The 14642-nt window shown below is 39.4% G+C and overlaps 2 protein-coding genes across 5 annotated transcripts; one reads left to right on the forward strand and one right to left on the reverse strand.

Annotated features, from left to right (window-relative positions):
* Window positions 1-368: 368 nt before the first annotated feature.
* LOC117453836 (uncharacterized) lies at window positions 369-8804 on the forward strand. The gene is made up of 8 exons (XM_034092843.2): window positions 369-567; window positions 1511-1783; window positions 2264-2569; window positions 3721-4002; window positions 4279-4427; window positions 4514-4612; window positions 4926-4970; window positions 5634-8804. The coding sequence occupies exons 1-8, from the start codon at window positions 528-530 to the stop codon at window positions 5796-5798; spliced, it is 1359 nt and encodes a 452-aa protein (XP_033948734.1). The 5' UTR covers window positions 369-527; the 3' UTR covers window positions 5799-8804.
* A 1129-nt stretch (window positions 8805-9933) lies between these two features.
* LOC117454089 (voltage-gated monoatomic cation channel TMEM109-like) lies at window positions 9934-14588 on the reverse strand. Of its 4 annotated transcripts, XM_034093170.2 has the most exons (5): window positions 13601-14588; window positions 13214-13273; window positions 12185-12280; window positions 11824-11926; window positions 9934-11554 (listed from the first exon to the last, which is right to left on the reverse strand). In XM_034093170.2, the coding sequence occupies exons 1-5, from the start codon at window positions 13829-13831 to the stop codon at window positions 11199-11201; spliced, it is 846 nt and encodes a 281-aa protein (XP_033949061.1). In that variant the 5' UTR covers window positions 13832-14588; the 3' UTR covers window positions 9934-11198. The 4 variants fall into 4 exon arrangements, with proteins under 4 accessions (XP_033949061.1, XP_033949062.1, XP_033949064.1 ...); XM_034093171.2 differs by lacking the exon at window positions 13214-13273 and having other exon boundaries at window positions 13601-14587; XM_034093173.2 differs by lacking the exon at window positions 12185-12280 and having other exon boundaries at window positions 13601-14586.
* Between the last annotated feature and the right edge of the window lie 54 nt (window positions 14589-14642).

Raw genomic sequence — 14642 nt, forward strand, 5'->3', positions numbered from 1 at the left:
TAGCTTCTGAAGGAAGTGACTCGGAAGACATGTGCTACCAAGCAAGCATCCTCGCGATTGAGAAACGGCCCCTAACTCAATATTATGAAATGTTCCATGGAATAAGGAGTACTTTTTACAAGTACGATTTTAAATGCAGGACTTTTAATTGTAACAACGTACTTTTTTAGTAAAAATGTAGAATTAGAATCTGAGTACTTATTCCACCACTAACACTGAGCCTGGTGGCTTGTTGTGACTATGTTGGCACTTTAGGAATCTTGTAACGAGAATGGATGTCAGTAATTTCCTATGGTCCTTGAACGCATTATGTGTGCATCCGCAGAAACGCCCTGTGGGTGTGCTGAGCCCCCTCCCCCGGCCTGAAAACCTACTAAAAACGAGTACGGGGTTTGTGCATAGACTGTGTGTTTGTGGTCTGTCTCACCGCGAATATATTGAGGTGTTTGCACCCAGTTTAATGTTGAATAATAACCACTGGCTCCGACCTACACTGAACACGGCTGAGGTGTTTCTCACTGAAGACGATGATAGTGTTGTTGTTGCTGGGTGCCTTTGTTTGTATGGGTGAGTAGCCTAAGTGTAAACATATCCTATCCTTGGCTTAAGACGAAATCTGTGTACTTTAAGTTTTGTGCCCAACAGTTAGTAATAATTAGCCTGGAGGCCAATATCATGTGATTGGTGGAACGTAAACTAACTAATCACATAAACGTTACTCAGTTTATACAATTATGTGTGCCATTTCTAATGAATGCTACTTTACACTGGTAAATAGTTACTTACAATGATACAATACAGAACTTCTAAACTGCATTAGATTAAATGGAATAACATAATCGTTTTATTGCTAAATTTTATAATGTTTTGTGTCCCATTACATGTTTCCTGCACAAGATATTCATTTGTGCACTTGAGTTATAACATCGACTACATCCATGATTAAACAATAACTAGTTAATAAAGTTGGCTAAATCTTTAAATCAAGCTAAATATTGAATAGGAGGAGCTACTTTTATAATTTATTTTTGTTTTAATATTGCTACCATTACAACAAGGTTGCCTTTAAGTAAACTATGGTCAGCATCCCGGGCTTCTGCCAAAACAATGCTGTCACATTAATTCACAATCATTTATCAGATTTAGACAAATGTTATTACTTGTAATGCATTTTGTTTGGACCATAGGCTCAATTATACAAACTAACTTGGTTAATAACTTAGCTAAAGTTATCCATGAGGTGTAGCTAAGTAACAGATAGCTTTCTAACCTTAGCTTACGTGAAGGTTAACTAACTGGCTGCCTCTGCTGTCATCACTCTTGGCAAATAGAAAAACATTTCAAAATATAAGACTTTGGCAAATCAGAAAAGCAAAGTGATGAATATATGTAAATTGTTAAATATTGTTGATATTTTAGTAAAATTGCTGAATACTAATTATGATAAGCATCCATGCTTGTATGTGTCTGGGTCCATTCGTAACCTTTCTGTTGTATTTGCCCTCTCTAGGCCTGGCAGAGCAGCGTTATGACGTAGAGTATGGAGACTCTCTGAACTTACTGGTTCCCAGAAGGCCCAAGTCCTTTGAGTTCACTCGCAAGTTCAGCTCAAATGTGACCATCTTGTGGAAATGGGGTGAACCGTTGACCTCGTTGGACGGAAGGCGGAAATACACGGGTATCTTCTTTGAGATGTATAATTTAACTCAGAAAGACATGGGCCTCTATAGGTTCAGAGGCAAAGAACAGAATGAACTGTCGACCTACACAATTGAGGTAAAAGGTAAATATCCTTTTTAGTTTTCAATTTTCATCAAATACATTTTCCTATCCTAGCACTTCTTTTTGTCAAGATAGTGTTGGTGTCACACTTGTCTTTAAAGTGTGTACACTTCACATGGTACGACCTGAATGTCAGGAAGCAAAAAACGTGGCTTTTCATAATTAAAAACCCCTTGTATTTAGCTTCCTGAGATTTCTTTAGCATGTACAATAGTTTATTTTAAGAAGCTGTAGAGAAACATGATTTGTTTCCATACAAAAGAACAATCAGTTTATCTTTTTGATAGGGGTGTTAACCTTCTAAACTCTCTGCAATAAAACAATAGATTATTCCTTCAATTCTTTAAAAGCCAGCATGCTATATGAAAGACTAAACTGTAAACTTATACTGAAAACCAATACTCTACGGTAGAATAGTTTGATCTGAAAAGATTTTAAGATATTGCTTGTATATGCTCTCTTTGTGTTCACTGTCTTCCAGCAAAAACAAAGTCCCTTCAAAAGAGTCCTGGTAACCACCTCCGATTCTCTGCTAAACTGGAACCAAGCTTCTGCAACGTTTACTTCTTCCCAGAAGGCACACTCAGGTGGAGGATGTCGGAGGTTGCGATTGTCCGTCGAGGCAAGCTGCAGAGGCATTTGGATGAACTTGGGCTTGTAGGGTTTGATCTGAATGAGCCATGTGGGATGGCTTCTGAGGCCATACAGAACACATACAGGGGACGCTATGAGATCAGGGATGAGAATAATGACACAGCCTTAGAGGTGTATCTGCATGTAGCTGACCGTAAGTAACCTTTGTGTTTTTTCATTAAGTGTCAGATGACTGTTATTGGTGTACAATATAGTCCTAAACAGCCTTATACATATCTTAATGTGGGTTTGTGCTAATGCTCTTTAAAGGTGGGGTAGGTAATTTTGGAGAAACCAGCTCGAGTGCGCTAGAATTTGAAAATACACAACCTGCCACAAAAATCTGCCACTTCCATACAGAGCCCCTCCTCCAACACACACGAACGCGCACATGACCAATGAGGGCAGGTAGGCCATCCAGTTACTTTAGCCGGGCGGCTCAGATGATTGGTCGTGCTTTTTACAGTACTACGGCTTCCACAGATGACGTTTTTTATGGATTTTTTGTCAAAGCACTTCAGATATTCATTGCTATCGGGATGTTAAGAGCATTCCATGGAATATAACAAAAAGTGTATCTCGAGCCGGTTTCTCAAACTTACCTACCCCACCTTTAATATCATGTTTTATAGCTGAATTGAAGTACCTCAGAATGAACATCAGTAGCTTCTTAATCTTCAAATGTTTTTAGTTTTATCCTTAGCCAAGCTTTTAGTTTTAATCTATTGTATTTAACAGAATGACTCCCTTGTACATCTCTCAAACAGGGATTCCTTCAGTTAAGGGACCAATAGACAAACTCAATATTACATTACATTACATTGCATTTAGCTGACGCTTTTATCCAAAGCGATTTACAATAAGTGCGTTCGACCAACAAAATACAAACTTGAAGAAAACAGAATCATATAAGTACATCAGGCTTCATAGAGCAAAAACATTTCAAGTGCTACTCAACTGGCTTTAGATAAGCCAGTCCTTTATTAGCATATAAGTGCTTTGTTAATATGTGCAATATTGATGCACTCAAGAAGGAAGAAGTGCTTGTAGCCATAATATTCAAATCTAAATGAGTTAAAAGAAACCGTTCAACATGTTGGATACTGTTCATCTGCTAACATGCCGGAGAGTTAGATACTCTCATAATGGTACAATACATGTGCTAGCTTAGCACAAAGATTGAAAACAACAATTTTCTCACCTGTCAGCAAGTGTGAGAGACAAAACTTAAAAAGCACACAAATAACCAAACCATGCAGAGGAGTGTTTTGTTCTCAGAAGAGTCTTGTGCTTACTGTCTTCCAGCAACCATTAGGACCTCTGAACTGAAGGCTGGTGCACAACTCAGCTTCAATTTTGATCTGGAACCAAACGACTGCAACATTCACTTCTTCGGAGAGCCATCGTTTGATATAGTTCTTCATGGCAAGCTGCAAAGGCATTTGTATGAAAATGATTGCATAGGATTTGAACTGATAAAGCCATGTGGGATTTTAAAGGAAGACCTCCAGATGTCTTGCCAGGGACGCTATGAGATCAGGGATCAGGATGGTGACACAGCCTTAGTGATGATACTAGAAATGGAGGGTAAGTAACTTGCCCATCTTCTTTAAGTGTTGAATGACTGCGTTTTAATTTCAACAATAAAAACTGTTTGCTATTATCGTCCTCCTGTCGACATCTTTCTTCTTATGTCCAAGAAAGATTTACAATGACACGAATCAGAAAAAAGCAGGATATCCTCGCATTGTAACCAAAGCAGCATATTTACAATATATAAGTATACACACACATTCTTGCATGACATGATCAATCAGTCAGCACTATCTTTACATTTCTCTGCCCATTGACTCTCTGTTTCAGCTGAGCATTCGGCTATTGGTATTAGTATAGGTGTTTTCTTCTCCTCACTTTTCGTGTGTGTCGTGAGGCGCTGCTGCTGTAAAGGCAGCTCCTCCAAAAACAAGACATCTGAGCCTGAAGCTGCTGAGCCTGATGTGCCATACGAAGAGGTGAGGCTACCTGTGTGAACACTATGGTATGCCGTTGTTAGTATTGTTATTAATAAACAAATTCCCCGTTGTGTCAATCTATACAGTACGACCTTGAGCCTGTTCGACTGCAGCCAGATCAAGTCAGCGAGCCCTCTGGGACCCCTTACCGCGCTCAGCCTCCTCTTACGCCCACCGACCCGCTGGTTAGTGTCTGTTGCATTTCAAACAGAGAATTTATCTATATAATCTGCACTATTTTATTCTACTTTATTTCTAATCTGTTTCTTCTTGCACTATTTGTATTTTATTTGTACATGTGTTTTATTGTTTTATGTCTTATACCTTATGTTGTATTGTTGGAGGAGCCTAAGATTGTTATTTCCATATTTACACTGTAGCTACTGGGCAGATGACAATAAGGCCTTTGGATCTTGAATCTCTCTTGTTTTCTCAAACACTTGAGCTCCGTTATGCTTTTCCCTCTCCACTACTTATACGTTATGTTTTGCTTCACAGATACACAATCATCCTTCTGTGGAGATGCCACCAACATATTCTGAGGTATGAAATAATTCATATAAAGCGGAATTGTATTTTTCAACATCTATTTACAACTTCTTTTGGTCACATTAGTTAAAATAACTCATCTTATTTGCAAAATCTCACAATATCCTGACAGTAAAACAAGAGTCGGTAATCTTTTCTATAACTCTCCCCATTGATCTTAATGGCTCTTGCAATATTTTTATATAAAATATATATATATTTGTCTGAGTGAAAACACCCCATCAAAGCCGTATTGAATATTTCTATTCATAAGTTTTCATATCATATTAAAGTGTACTGGTCTTGGAAACAGTCTAGCTGCCAATCCTAAGCAGGGGTACGCTTTCTCCTCATTTCCCATCCATGTTGGCGGAGTTTAGAAAGTCTCGTATACTATTATTCTACTGTTCATTTGAGTAACCGTAGTCTCATATAGCTGCCCTGCCAGCATCTAACTCCTGAATGTGTATATTTCGTTTTTTTCATATGCCGATAGCATATTCTGAAACTAATGGATTCATGCTAGTTTATCATTTTATTTAAAATATTCTCCATGTAGCCTCTTTTTAAACAGCAGTATCTAATGTTTGTACTTAAGTCTTTCATTTATCTGTTTTGCCTCAATAATATTGAATATGATCTTGCTTGTGATACTTCTTTGACATATTTGTCTCGCAGATTTTTGGTGCATCAGGGCAAACAGACGCTCCAACTTTCCCCGTCCACTCTGACCCTGAGCCGCGGTTCGAGGTGAAGGGGATGACCTTTCCCTCCGCTCCCCCACTCAGTTCAGACTCAGCTATCTCTGATGTTTATACCTCGAGCAAACTCAACTTCCTCTGAGAGCCTTCATTTTTAAAGATACACTCAAATGTGTAAGCTCATTCATATTATGGCAAAAGTTTTGGGAAATATTCATATTCATCAGAGGCTTCCTGGACTCTCAGCTGGACACTGGTCCCAGCCAAGAAATAGTCCTGTCCATAAACCACCATAAAACTTGGTTCTGTTGTTTATATACTTTTTTAGCTGATTAAACAAGATAAGATGTTAGTTAGTGAGCTTTTAGAGGTGCCGCCGGGAAGTTAGCCAAGCTATCGGTTGGCCTGTTGCTGCGATCTAATTTTAGTACCTAGTAGTTAAGTGTATTAGTACATTTACACTAAAGTTTGACAAGATGCTGAGCACTAAGTACCCGTCTGAAGGTACACTCGTTATGGTCAAAAAGTTGTGGAAGTTGGAGAATTCTCACACTCAACAATCACCATCTTGGCTACGTAATGGCAGATGGCAAGACCAGTCACAATGTGGTTGCTGTGGTGAACACAGAACTATAAAAATGAGGGTGATACATGATCTTTTCAAACGTTTAACATAACATGCAAACATACCACTATATTGTTGTTAAAAGGAAGCAGTCCATAATGGTTTGGTACTGCGAACAATAGTGAAGAGCAGCAGTGTGTATTTTCAACACCGTCTCACGGCATTTCATGTTATAGTCACGAAATGAATCTATTGGTTCGTGTTCACCAACACAAATTCGCTATTTTTTTCGTGTCACACAGAACGATTTTAAAAGCAATGTAAATAATAACAAATTAGAAGGAAAAACAGATAAAAAAAAATACAGATTTCAGTATTCTGACACAGAACGATTTTAGAAGTAATATATTTCTATATGTTATGTCTAGTATGTTTCGTGCCTGCACCAAATAGTAACAAATTAGAAGGAAATAAAGATGACAAAAAATACAGATTTCAGTATTCTGAGGCTCTTTGCCCCATTTATTTTCCTCGCGGACAGCAAAAAAACTCCGATATTATACAATTTAAAATAAAAGGGATAGGGTTAGGCTTAGGGTAAGATATTGAGTAAGAAAATGTTTTTATGAACCACACAGCTTCTGGTCTTCCAAGACCCGACCGGACAAAAAGACGTGGTGCAGGCACGAAACACACTACCAATAGAAATACATTGCTTTTAAAATCGTTCTGTGTGACACGAAAAAAATGCAAAAATTGTGTTGGTGAACACAAATCAATAGATTACATTAATTTCGTGACTATAACACGAAATGCTGTGAGACTGGGTTGGCATGTTAGCAATCCAGCTAGGCTAGGCTGGCTAGGCTAACCTGCTGCTGGCTGTTATTTTAGTTTTACAAACCAGAACATGTGACTTTGTGCCTGAGGATTCCATACCAAAAGCAAAAGGGAACTTTTACAATGATAAATCTCTCTTTCCTACCTCACTTCATGAGTGACACTCAAATAGCTAATTTGTTTCTCCTATTTCTGAATAAATAGCTTTAAAGTGTCAGGGATGAACCATTTACTGCAGCTTAACTGAATATTTGTAGGTAGAAAGCATTCCTAAAGTAGCCTTAATTGATGCAAAGCTCTCTGTATTTACTCCAATGTGAATGCTCAGGTTCATATTTGCATTGTGTGCCTCTCTTAGGACATGTTTACATGTTTTAATGTTCAAAAGTGCTTTATTTTTTCTGATACTGCCTTTTTTCATCCTCTGTCTGAAACGAGAGCCCAGTCTTCTCTGATTGGTTAGCCATTTACATGCACACAAACCTATAAAACACACTCCAGGAAAGGCATAATAGGGCCTCTTTAAAAGTTGAAAAGTCCTCATGTTACTTGAGTTATTTGGACATTTGCTTGGCACTCTGCATGTAATTCAGCTTGAGTGCATTTAAAACGTTCATTTATTATACAGTGAAGCGTATATGTGAATTAAATTAACTTCTGAAGGAGCTGTAGATGTTTATGTCTATTGATATGTACTAACCACTGTATTTCATTGTCTTAGGCAAGTCTCAAACACATACACAGATTTAAATGTGCTAATGTATATTATGTATCTTGTAAAGTGATTGTTTGATAGTAAAATCACAAGCACCAGTTGCCTTGTACATAATTTCAATGGCATAAAAACACCTCTGCACTGCACTTATGTCAACATTGTACCATAAGTGCAATAAATGTTATTATACACGATTAAAAAAAAAATTCTGGGAAAAGAACTGGAAGGGAGGGAAATGTCAGAAGACATCAGCGACAAGGACCTGAGATATGTTATTATCTGACAAATTAGTTAAACTGTCTAATCTGTGCATGGTTAGGGTTCACTTTCCTGTATCGATTGTCCTTTGTGGTTAATTATCTGAAATGAGGCATGATATCACCAAGCCTTACAATAAAAAATATATTTAAAATGTATTGTAGTTTTGTTACGCCACTACACGCACCACCAATCCAATCCATGTCAGCGCAAAGCCAAAAGTGTATCCATGCATTTTGATTCCCTTCGAACAATACCAACCAGTCCAAAAAGGATGATCGCCTGAAAAGCACTGTAACAAATAGTGTAGCATATGAAAATACAGTATGACTATGTTCAACTATTTATTTTTTAAGTATAGGTGTTGAAATGTCATCAAAGGGTGCATACAACAATATTGTTTTCCACTTTGTAAATTGCTAGTGCTGTAAGCCACTTGGTGGTGGTGAAAACTGAGATTCAGTGTTATCTTTTAAGTTGTTTCGGCTAACTAGATAGCAGATTGTTGCTTATGGATTTATAACTTCACACTGTACATTTTACATTTCTATTTATTTGACATATTCTTGCACACTAAATGTAAATAATATTCCACTTTTATATCGTTTTATTTGTAATTTAGCCCTAAAATGGTGTTTTATTTATCAGATACTTTACATATTTTTTCTTAATGCTCAACTTCTATATTTTCACTCTTATGGTTCTGTTTTATCTTCTATTTTGAGATGTTTACTTTGTATAATTGTTCGTTTTTTACTCTTTTTTTCTTTCTAATTATGTACAACAGATGCTGATGTAACGAAAACATTTCCCTATTTGGGATTATTAAGTATTACAAAATAATAATCATAAGAGCAGTTAGCTCTGTTTTGGTCTACGCCTTCTCCTGAGAGAAATATCTAGTTTTTTAGAAGCTAATTGCTCAACATTGTTCACCAGCTCGCTAAGTCTGGTTGTTTGCACTTGAATGTTAAGAACTATTTCACTGAAAACTTTTTGTGCTGTTGCTGCCGATGAAAAGTGATTGAGAGTGAACTAAGATATCAAAATGAATGAGCTGAAAGACACTTTAGCTCATTGAGCCTAATTAAAGAGTCAAGATTAAGTGACACATTTCACATCCCATATAGTCATTTAATTAATTGTAATTATAACATTTGTGGTCAATCATAGCAGCTTTAAAGCCAAAGGCTCCATTTGCACAACCAGCTGATCTTCTGTCTGATCTTCTAATATTAGATGTTTTATTTTTACAATAACATCTTCAAATAATTATTTGGTAAATGCATTTTTGTCTAGAATCAGATGACTTTCCCTATCTTATTTGTCTGTGATGATGCAGTGAGGTGGTGACACAGGGAGTTAGTTTCAATGTGGATTCATATCTTTCCACTCTGCACTGTCACACAACAAAGCGCAGGGGGGAGTGAGTCTTACTGCTGCAGGCTGAGCTAGCAGGAATGATAATTCTGGCACCGAGGTCAGGTTGTTCCACTCGGCAGGAGTGGCAGTGGGGGTTGAAGGCTGTTAGTGTGGATCCGGAGGAAAAGCTTCCAGTTGACTGAGCAGCGTGAACCAACCACAGGGGACTAAAGAGGCCATGGACAGCTAGGTTGGCTTGGTTTGAAGATCCATCCATCCGGGGGTAGCAGTTCCAGCAGATTTGAAGATACAAATGTATAATTTCCAGTACATGGTTCAGCTGAACTCTAATCACTTTTAGTGCCAGGTCCTTTTTCGAATGGTAGCCCTTCAGTGGAGGCTGGATTCCTATCTGATCCCCATAGGGACATAAAACCGCCCCTGACAACGGGACGCTAACTGAAGTCTTTCACTGGCAGCCAAACAGGGGAACGTCTTCACCACAGCTTCCAAATCACGTGAACAAGAGACTCCAAATTATGCAGCATTGTATAACCACACTGGACGAGTAGGTCACACCTTTTTATTGGATTTTAGTGCTCATTTTATGTTATATAACTGTTCTAGGGAAAATTCTGTATTTTTGTATTTTAAAGTCTCATTTCTTTTTAATAGCTTCTATGTAATGTGACCTATTAATTCCCAATCTATACCATAACATATTACTATATTGGACAAATGCACTTCTTTTAAGAATATTGGTATTAAAAGCATTTTTATTTTAATGAAGTCTTGTTTTGTATAGCTTCCTTGTCATGTGACACACTGACTTCAAATCAATAAAGCATTGTATTACTACATTGGAAAAGTAGGGTACACCTTTTAGTATTGGTTTTTAGTGATTTATCTATTTTATACAAACATTCTAATGGAAATTCAGCAGTTGCCTTTTTGAACAGTCATGTGACACAGTGACTCCAAATCAATACAGAATTGTATAACTGCACTGGACAAATATGAACACATTATTTTTGACAGGATTTGGAGTCACAGGGCAACCTGACATAAAACCATTGAAAAGGTTGAAACTTTCCAATGGAAAACTGCTGAATTTTCATCAAAACATTTTTATATAAAATAGAGGGTAGATTCAAATCGGCTGTGAGCTAACCATCCTCTGAGTGCCTAGAATCTGTGAAACTGAGTTAGAATACCAGAAAGAATATCTGTTGAATATCAAACCCAAAAACATAACCAGGGTCCGTTTGTCGGTCAGCTGTTTTGGGCAGGACTGAATTATCTCGCCAAATATTGGATGGATTGCTATGACATTTTGTAAGATGAAGAATGAATGGTGCCACATAAATGAATAAAGAATGACTTTAAAGACACTTTTTATGAAAGGCCACCCTTAGGTCAAATTTGGAAATGTCCAATACTTTAGCATTACCTTGTAAACATCAGCATGTTAACATTGTCACTGTGGCTGTTGGCATACTGATGACTGTCTTGTTTAATTGAGAATTATGTAAAATGTTGCCTTCATTGTTATTCGTAGATCTACAAAATGGTCTTGCTATTGTAGCCCTTTTACTACTTTTGTGTGTCAGTGATTACAGTTCTTTATTATAGTACAAATAATCTGTGGTGTCATTATTTTGGCTTTCTCTCAGTGCAAACAAGTGCATTTCTCGTTTAAAAATCCCACAGATTACTTTATTTCCCATAAAAGTTTAACAAACATATAGAAAACATCAATGATATTGTTTTCTTAAAAGACATTTCCACCACTTTTTCCATCTCTATTCCCCTTTCTTCTTCTCAACACCCTTCACCCGGCTCTCGAGGGTGCTCAGCCTCTGCTCCACTGTACAAGTCTTTTCAGAGCAGGAAGTGAGCAGAGTCAACAGGACACATCCCAGCACCAGGCCCCCCACTCGGACCGCTGTGGTGTCTGCGGTGGCGTTCTTCTCCGTCACGATTAGTCCGAAAAGCCAGAGCGCCAAGACGGTTTTCACCACCCAGAACACCCGCTTCACCAAGCAAATGAGCACACGGAGAACGATGGTCAGCACCCAGTAGCCAATGAGGGCCACCAGACCCCACTGGGCGATGGCCGCCACGCCCTCCGGAGTGAAGCGGGGCAAAGTAAGAGCAACTGTGGAGAGAGATGTTCATCAGGAATAAGGCTTGAAAATACTAGTCAGGAAGCAACAGTGGTAAACATTCACACTTAAAAAAGGAGTGGCATACAAATTGCCTGAGGGAGAGGCATGTCTGCATATTTTCACTAGGCACTTTCCCTCCTCTCTTATAGCAGACCATTTGCAGCAATACACATAAACAATGAAGAAAAAGTGGAGCTTGCTGCAAAGCCTTTAGTTGCTCAGTTACACACACATAAACACGGGACATCCCGGTACCCACCATCAAATCCTGTGACCCGGAGGATCTCTGCGACGTAAACAGCGATGACGTTCAGGCCGCTGGCAGCTCCTTCAGCGAGGAATCGGATCACCATTTGCAAAAACTGTGGTGGTGCAGAGAGGGTGGAGACATATGTTATTACACAAGATAGCAATGAAGAAAAGCAGCATTCTAAACATATCTATACTCATGCAGAGCACAACCTACCTATATATTGTCATTGCTCAAATGCACAGGCAGATACAGTACATTCTGACTGATATTCACAGCATGTTTATACCAACTTGATGATTACATTAATAGAGTACTCGTATGTGACTTTATATATGTGACTATGACTAAAAGTGTGGCTGAGCTGCACCTTAAGATAGAAGAAGTGTTGTATTGTTGACTTGGGCAAACAGCTGTGCGTGCAAGTGACAGCTGGACAGTGACCCTCTCTATTCCTGTAGAGTCTCTGCTCACCACCCCCAAATCAGAAACCATACACACACACACACACACACACACTTCATCAGGCAAGGTCAAGCCCTGTAAGTGGAACAAGTATCTTCTCTACAGTACACCTGTTGCGCTACACACTGGCTCATACAAGGGCACGGTCAAGCATCTGCCACTTCGTGTCAGTGTGTATTCAACCTGAAAATACATTAATCATTTACAGCTCAAATTAGGATCAAATTGCCAACCAATTAAATGTTTGAGTGAGTTTTACAACACTAATGCAATATTGCAGTGTCTTTTAATAGGCTTGCAAACAGCCATTGTTGTACTTAATTGTTATATATTTGTTGCAATTTCATATACATGTTCAAAAGCTGATTATCGGGTGTAGAGCTTAAACATTTATAAAAAGTGTTTACAAGTGGATTCAAAACCAGCAGAAGCCAAAAATGATACAAAGGACTTATTCACTGCACAGTAGTGGATGACATATACTTTGATGAAATGTTGCTCTGTAACATTATTGGGCGCTGTCAGTGTGGCATGCAATCTTTATCTAACTTTTGCCATATGGATTCAATTTGATCACGTATCACATTATTTTTCCATTTCAAAATGGGTTTTTGCCATGGAAAGAGTACCATATGAAACCAAATTCAGGACTCATTCGTTAGAAAGCTATTTGTTATCAAGGGATCATGTACACACCCTTTATTTTGCAGCCTTCTTATCAGCATGCCAGCACATGCAAACACACAAAACAAATAGGACTATTTTGTGGCCCTTTCATGCAAACACCACTGTACATAAACACACACAAAGCCACAGCTCCACTATAGCTCCTACTCTTGGCACTAACTATAACGTGACATGAGCAAAACAGATCCACAGGAGAGGACTCTGTTTTAAGAACCATGTCAGGGCACTAGCTGGAGAGGTTTCTTACCATGGCCCCTGTATAGATGTGTTCCTGGCCAAGCAATGACTCAAGAAACAACACTGCACTCTGGGGAAAAGGGAGCCAGAGCCGAGTGGAAGCAGAAGAGTGTGTGTAGTGGGGTGAGGGGAATGCATGGGTATAAGATGTCAAACGAGGGCATAAAGATGAGGGGGATCAGGGGAGAGATTAACAAGTTGAGGGGCATGATGGAGAGAGGAATGTGTGAAGGGGGAGGGAAAAGGACGGAGAGATGAAAGGACAATTAGAGCAAACAGTTAAATTAGACCAAAACACCCAGGATATTAAAATGTAAGGAAAAAGAGGAGAGTGAAGCCACTTCCTGGTGAGAGAAACAGTAGTGATAGCAACCATTGGGGCACTTATTGTCTGTACCTCGGCAGCAGACCGGATCACGCCGCTCCCCACCACTGACTCCGCGTACCGCTGGACCTCCAGGCAGCTTCCCGAGATCAGAGTGCCGAGGGTGACCGGCGGAGGGCTCCCCCCGCCCGGCTGGCCCTGTTCGGCTCCGGCCAGCGCCAGCACCAACACGGTGATGGAGAGGAGGAACAACCGAGCCGAGGAACATCCACCGCGCCCAGAGCCAGACGCACCAAAAGTCATCGTGAGGGATTTGAGAACAAAATAAACAAAAAAGGTGCCAAAATGTGTGTGCCCGGGTTCAAAAGCTTTTGCCGGTTAAGCAGCTCGTGTGACTAGTTCAAAGACTTAAAAATGGCTTCTTTTTGGGAGCAACCGCTACAGAGCGAGTTTTAAACCAACACGCTGCCGTTCACAATAGGCAGGAAATATGCGTCACCTTATAAAAAGCACAACAACGAATCATCCAATTGGCTAATTAGACAAAATATACACACCGTTAGGACTCCAAAATGTTTCCAGGATTTAATTATAAACGTTGGCAGCGCTGCAAATACCAATTTAGGACCGCTCAGCTCCGTCAAGGACGCTCCAGCGTTAACAGTGGCTATATTTGGTAAGAAACTGTCAAAGACTTAAGAAACAGCACCGATTCAGATATCTGACCGGGAGTCCAAATGCAGCTAAAAGTAATTCAAAAAATAGATATAGTTCAGAAATGCCCCTCGAAAGTTTTTCTGTAGCTTTGCGCGTATGAGAAAACGCTAAAACGCGGTGACGTTGAGCTGACCACGAGTCTCTAAAGCTTCTTATTTCAGCTCTGAGCTCCACGCGAGTCAGGTTTGGTGCTCCGTTGTCTCTGAGCTTGCATCAAATGGTCTGCCCTGATGGATTATGTGGCACAATCTATGAAAGAAACCTCCCTTGTCGCTGTCCCTGCATGGCGCTCCCTTCCTTCCAGCGTTTCTAACGACAGATTCCTGTATGCAAACACGTTGAATATTCAGGAGGAGGAGGGGTGGAGGAAAGTGAGATTTGCACACTGGGGGTTGTC

This window comes from Pseudochaenichthys georgianus, chromosome 10, assembly GCF_902827115.2.
Source record: "Pseudochaenichthys georgianus chromosome 10, fPseGeo1.2, whole genome shotgun sequence".
In the NCBI taxonomy this organism is placed as follows: Eukaryota; Metazoa; Chordata; class Actinopteri; order Perciformes; family Channichthyidae; genus Pseudochaenichthys; species Pseudochaenichthys georgianus.

Excerpts from the sequence above, each read along its gene's own strand:
- LOC117453836 (XM_034092843.2), top strand. The coding sequence starts at position 528 with ATGATAGTGTTGTTGTTGCTGGGTGCCTTTGTTTGTATGG. Across the intron at positions 568-1,510 it reads GGGTGCCTTTGTTTGTATGG|GCCTGGCAGAGCAGCGTTAT; the intron begins GTGAGTAGCCTA and ends TGCCCTCTCTAG. Across the intron at positions 4,428-4,513 it reads CTGATGTGCCATACGAAGAG|TACGACCTTGAGCCTGTTCG; the intron begins GTGAGGCTACCT and ends CAATCTATACAG.
- LOC117454089 (XM_034093170.2), bottom strand. The coding sequence starts at position 13,831 with ATGACTTTTGGTGCGTCTGGCTCTGGGCGCGGTGGATGTTCCTCGGCT. Across the intron at positions 12,281-13,213 it reads ACATCTATACAGGGGCCATG|AGACTCTACAGGAATAGAGA; the intron begins GTAAGAAACCTC and ends GGTGGTGAGCAG. Across the intron at positions 11,555-11,823 it reads CCGGGTCACAGGATTTGATG|TTGCTCTTACTTTGCCCCGC; the intron begins GTGGGTACCGGG and ends CTCTCTCCACAG.